Source organism: Camelina sativa, chromosome 2 (genome assembly GCF_000633955.1).
Source record: "Camelina sativa cultivar DH55 chromosome 2, Cs, whole genome shotgun sequence".
Lineage (NCBI taxonomy): Eukaryota > Viridiplantae > Streptophyta > Magnoliopsida > Brassicales > Brassicaceae > Camelina > Camelina sativa.
In genome coordinates this window covers 6,881,877-6,887,820 of record NC_025686.1, presented here as the reverse complement: position 1 = coordinate 6,887,820, position 5,944 = coordinate 6,881,877, and the positions used below count along the sequence as shown (strand labels likewise).

Here is a 5,944-nt window from a genome sequence, read left to right as displayed (position 1 = left end):
ACGGCGTAGCTCGACGAGGAAGAAGATAACGTTTTGTTTCAACGATTCGATCGAGTACGTGAGCCAAGACGTTGAAGACGGTCCCTCGGTAGTATGCTAATACAAACGTTATCAGAGAGAGGATGATGAAGAAGCAGAGAGAAAAGATTAGCGTAGACATTTCGGAAAACGTAAAATCTGAATTCTGTTACTGGGAATGTATTTATAATCTCATCTGTTTCTTGTTTCCCTTATTTATTTCACAATAATCACGATCATATTTTATATTGATGGGGACTAGAAAGAAAAAAAAAAAAAAAAATTATATTGAAAAAATTTATATCGAAAAGAAATTTTTTTTTTTGGCAGCTGACTCGTTCGTTGAAGCTTTGAAACGGCTTGATTGGAGGCGATGAAGTGCCGATCCGTGGCTTGTCTATGGTCTCGAGCACCGCCATCTCATCGAGTCACCGCCACAGCCGCTCTGACCAATCCACCGACTCTCTATACCGGTGGATCCGATGGGTCAATCATCTGGTGGAGGTCCTCCGAGTCCAATTCGGTAACTCGTCTCTCTCATTCGTCCTCCAAATGATTCTCTTCTTCTTCGTAATATCTATGGTTTTAGTTAAAATTTGATTTACAATGAAAGATATATATAGCCTCTTCGATTAGGTCTCTCTCTGATACAGATCTCTTAGGTCATGCCTCATTGTTATACATTGTTGTTGTGCTTGGAACCACTGCTGATATAATGATTAGTTCAAATTCAGATTCATCAAGTTCAAATTCTCTTAACTTAACTTGGAAATGTCATTTTGATCCATCAGGAGGTTAAGGCGATTGCTATGTTGTGTGGCCATACTTCACCAATAGTGGATCTTGCTGTTTGTGATCCTACTACTACGGTTTCAGGGAACAGAGTTACATCAGATTCTTCAGATAGTAGTAATGTGGATCCCTTTGTTAACTGTTCTGCGTTGATTAGTGCTTGTACTGATGGTGTGCTGTGTGTATGGAGTAGAAGTAGCGGGCACTGTAGAAGACGAAGAAAGTTACCTCCTTGGGTGGGAAGTCCATCGATTCTGTGCACTTTGCCATCAGAGCCTAGATACGTGTGTGTTGGATGTTCTTATATCGATACTCATTCTGTTGATACTGTTGATGGGGCTGAGACTTTAGCAGATACTGATGTTCAGAATAGAAAACCGTCGAGATGCACTGTGGTGGTGGTTGATACTTATACTCTTACGATCGTTCATACAGTTTTCCATGGGAATTTATCTATTGGTTATTTGAATTTCATGGGTGTGGTTCAGTTGGAGGAGCAGGAATTATTGCTCATGGCAGATTCATCTGGTAGGCTGCAGTTGGTTCCAGTGTCAGAGAACTCTGAGAAGGGTGAAGATGTATCTGAACCGAGCAAAGGCTCAACCCTGTCTAGAAACTGGTTAAATGAAGGGGAGATAGCTATATCAGTAATAACCCGAGGGAATCTTGTTGCTTTTTTTTCGAAGAATAGGTGTGTCTTTTGGTTGTTGAATCGCCAGGAGGCAATAGGAGAGATATCTTTCGTTGACAATTCTCTGTGTTCTGAAAACTGTTCTTCAAATTTTCGTTTTAAAGAAGCAATGATGCTTTACTCTAGTACGTCAACTATCGAAGGTGATGGAGATAATAGAATTTCTGAAACTTTTGTGCTGTGGGATGAAAGTGGTTCTGCTGTGCTGTTTGTTATGTCATATATAGATGGAGCTTTTACATATAAAAACCTCGGTGAGATTGTTACTGCCCCTGATAAGCATTCAGTGAAATCAACATTTTGTTTTGTACAGTTGAGGCAGTGTCTTCTTCGCGTTGAGTCTACCTGTTGTGATATTGAACAACCTTCTCAGTGGAGGCCCCATATAACCGTCTGGTCACTTTGCTTAGGAAATGGTAGTGAAAGAGAATTTCAGCGTAAATTGCTTGGAGAAGGCTCCTATTTTGCTGATTGGATTTCAAGCTCTTGTTTGGATCCTGAAGGCTCGGTTAGTGCAGAAAATGGTGTTTCTCATTCAGGAAGTCAATGCAGTACTGAAAGTGATGTACAAACCTCTGTTAGTGACAACGGACAGTGCGTGTCATCTTCCATGGTTATTTCTGAGAACATGTATGTTCCATATGCTGTTGTCTATGGTTTCTTTAGTGGTGAGATAGAAATTGCAAAGTTTGATTTTCTTCATGGACTTGATTCACCTGCTTCAAGCCCGAGATCAGACACTGATCCTTTCGTCTATAGACAGCGTCTATTGGGGCATACAGGATCTGTTCTATGCTTAGCAGCGCACCGAATGTTTAGGGATGCAAATGGATGTAATTCTTCTCATGTTTTGATCTCCGGAAGTATGGACTGTACCATCCGCATTTGGGATCTCGAAAGCGGGAATGTAGTCATGATCATGCACCATCATGTTGCTCCGGTGCGCCAGATCATTTTAGCACCAGCTCGAACAGAACGACCGTGGAGCAATTGCTTTCTATCTGTTGGGGATGATTCATGTGTTGCTCTTTCTTCTCTTGAGACTTTGCGGGTTGAAAGGATGTTTCCTGGGCACCCAAACTACCCTACAAAAGTCGTTTGGGATGGTACAAGAGGCTACATTGCATGTCTTTTCCGCTCCCTTTCGAGAAAATCAGATCCAATTGATGTCTTGTACATTTGGGATGTGAAGACAGGTGCTCGAGAACGTGTCCTCCATGGGGCAGCTTCACATTCCATGTTTGATCATTTCTGTGCAGGCATCAGTGAGAAATCTCATTCTGGCGCTGTGCTAAATGGAAATACATCAGTTTCCTCTTTGCTTTTTCCAGTAGACGAAGAGAGGAAACCGTTTTATTTGAAGAACTACGAGCGAGCAGCTTCTTTATCATCATCTAAGCCAAGTGCTTCACAGGAAAAGGCTAAAGAAGAGAGTTCTGATGCTTCGTCTCTTCTCCAAAGCATTAGATACCCTCCCATCAAATGCACTTGCCCATTCCCTGGAATATCTACTCTGATTTTCGATCTTTCGTCTTTAGCTGTTGCTTGTCAAACACATGAAAACTCTGATATGCATAAGATGCTAGAAGAGAAGAACGATAAGCCAACTGTCCAGCAGATGACTTCAAATGACAAGTCCCCAGTGCAGAAGACTCTAGATAACCCTGCAGAAGTTGTTCACATGGACAAGGCAATTGGGGAATATCTAATTCGATTTAGTTTATCCTTTCTGCATTTGTGGGGTATTGATTCTGAACTTGATCAAATGCTAGTAGAACATCTAAAGCTAAAAAGGCCAGAGAGTTTTACTGTAACCCCCTGTTTGCAGGGGGACAAAGGGTCATTGACATTAGCATTCCCGGGTTTGAATGCAACACTTGAGGTATTCTTGATGACCTCTATTGATGTCACAACTTCACATATTTCAACAATATCGTTCTTTCACTGAGGTTTCATAAAAAATTCCAGCTCTGGAAATCATCTTCGGAGTTTTCTGCGTTGAGGTCAGTGATGATGGTGTCGCTTGCTCAGTGCATGATAAGTCTGTCACATTCCACAGCCACATATAGCAGGTACATCATGTTATCCTTATAACCATCTTTCTTCTTGCAAAGGTTTATATCTTCATGTTTTATTCCCACATGTCAAAACTATTTTCGTTCTTTTTTCCTTACAGTAACTTGGCAGCATTCTACACACGAAATCTGGCAGAGAAATATCCACCATTACTCCAGGTGAGTTCTTCGGCTATCTGCACCAGATATTATGTGGCTTGAGATGATATTGTATAATATCTAAATAGTTGCAAAACAGCTAAATTTTTCCTCTATTTTTTTTTGTTTTTATTGTAGCTTTTGGTAACTTTCTGGCAAGATAACAGCGAACAAGTCCGTATGGCTGCTCGATCTATATTCCACCACACTGCTTCTTTAGCAATACCTCTTCCATTATGCAATGATCACGCATCTGAACACGCCGAATTGGTGAGATCCCTGTCTGGAATCAGTCTGAACGAACCTAAAATTTTTAGCAAAGGGGAAGAAAACCCCGCAAACAGTCTGGACTCTGAGCATATCAATCAAGCTCAACGACTTTCTCAGGCTGAGGAAGCAGAACTACTCTCCTGGCTTGAATCTTTTGAAATGCAAGACTGGATTTCTTGCGTTGGGGGAACAAGTCAGGACGCAATGGCAGCTCACATCATTGTTGCGGCTGCCTTATCAATCTGGTACCCAAGCTTAGTAAAACCTGGTCTAGCCATGCTAGTCGTCCACAAATTGTTGAACCTGGTTATGGCCATGAGTGAGAAATACAGTTCGACTGCGGCGGAGCTTCTCTCAGAAGGAATGGAGACTACATGGAAACCATGGATCGGACCTGACATTCCTCGGATAGTTTCAGACATATTTTTCCAGATAGAGTGTGTCAGTTCCTCAGCCGGAGCACATCAAGCGGTACCATCGTCTATAAAGGAGACTCTGGTCGAAGTTCTTCTTCCAAGTTTAGCCATGGCGGATGTCCTTGGCTTTCTTAGCATTATAGAGAGCCAAATATGGTCTACCGCTTCTGATTCTCCTGTTCATGTAGTATCTCTCAGAACTCTCATCAGAGTAGTCCGTGCTGCTCCGAGAAATTTGGTCCTGCATCTTGAGAAGGTTTGTCGCATCTATTTACATTTCAGTGAGGAGAGTTGAGATTTGAATAAATAAGACATTTTGTCCGTAATGAGATTTGTAATACAGTTCGGAAAATATTGCAGGTAGTTAATTTTGTTCTTCAAACGATGGACCCAAGCAACACTGTCATGCGTAAAACTTGCCTGCAAACCTCAATGGTTACGCTGAGAGAAATTGTGCGTGTATTTCCAATGGTAATCTTAAACGATTCATCAACAAGGTTAGCAATTGGCGATGCTATCACAGAGATCAACAATACCTGTATCCGCATATATGACATGCAAAGGTACAAAATCTTACATGCTTTGTATTTTCGTCCCACTTTTATCTCAGTTTCTTAGTCGTTTCTGTAATTTGCATTTCAGTATGACAAAAATAAGGGTTTTGGATGCAAGTGGACCTCCGGGTCTTCCAAATTTTCTGAGAGGAGCTTCAGAATCTGCTGTAACAACAGCTATATCAGCTCTCAGCTTTTCACGAGATGGAGAGGTGAAATTTATATAAAGAAATTGTAGCTCCTGCACTTACCTTTCAAAGTCAACAAGTTCCTGAAAAATAAAATCTCTTTGAATTGTAGGGATTGGTTGCGTTCTCAGAAAATGGTTTGATGATCAGATGGTGGTCACTAGGATCAGTTTGGTGGGAAAAACTAAGCCGAAGTCTCACACCAGTTCAATGCACAAAACTGATATTTATCCATCCATGGGAGGGATTTTCATCGAACTCTTCTCGGACAAGTGTGATCTCAAGTATCACAAGCGACGAACAAGAACTTGCTCTTCAGGTACTTATACTGTTTATCATTGTCTCATTTTTAAAACTCAACAAAGCCCTTTTATATGTGGCGTTAAACCAATACTTAATATTCTCGGTGTGACACCCCAAACAGGAAAACTCAAAGAACATAAGCCACGCAGAGCGGCTAAAGCAGCTTGTTCACCATCTTGACCTCTCTTATCGCCTAGAATGGGCCAGTGAACGCAAAGTAGTTCTAACAAGACACAGTGTTGAGTTGGGCACTTGCTTATTGTAACAGCCAATGCCAGGACAGTCTTAATACATGTTCCTCATTTTGCTCGGGTTTTAGTTTTAGAGACTCATGTTGAGTCCATATCTATGTTCTCAGGAGGCTATCCTAAGAAGTAAGAACGAGAACGTTCCTCTGTGTGTCTGAGAACAAGAAAGACATTTTCCTATTTGTATATGAAACAATATACTTAAATATATACGAGATCATTATTAAATCAGATATGCATATTTCTTTTTA

General features: G+C 41.1%; 1 protein-coding gene across 1 annotated transcript; it reads left to right on the top strand.

Moving 5' to 3' along the window:
- LOC104718993 lies at positions 307-5,944 on the top strand. The gene is made up of 9 exons (XM_019234214.1): positions 307-541; positions 810-3,383; positions 3,470-3,573; positions 3,678-3,735; positions 3,853-4,656; positions 4,761-4,963; positions 5,043-5,166; positions 5,255-5,461; positions 5,567-5,944. The coding sequence occupies exons 1-9, from the start codon at positions 392-394 to the stop codon at positions 5,708-5,710; spliced, it is 4,368 nt and encodes a 1,455-aa protein (XP_019089759.1). The 5' UTR covers positions 307-391; the 3' UTR covers positions 5,711-5,944.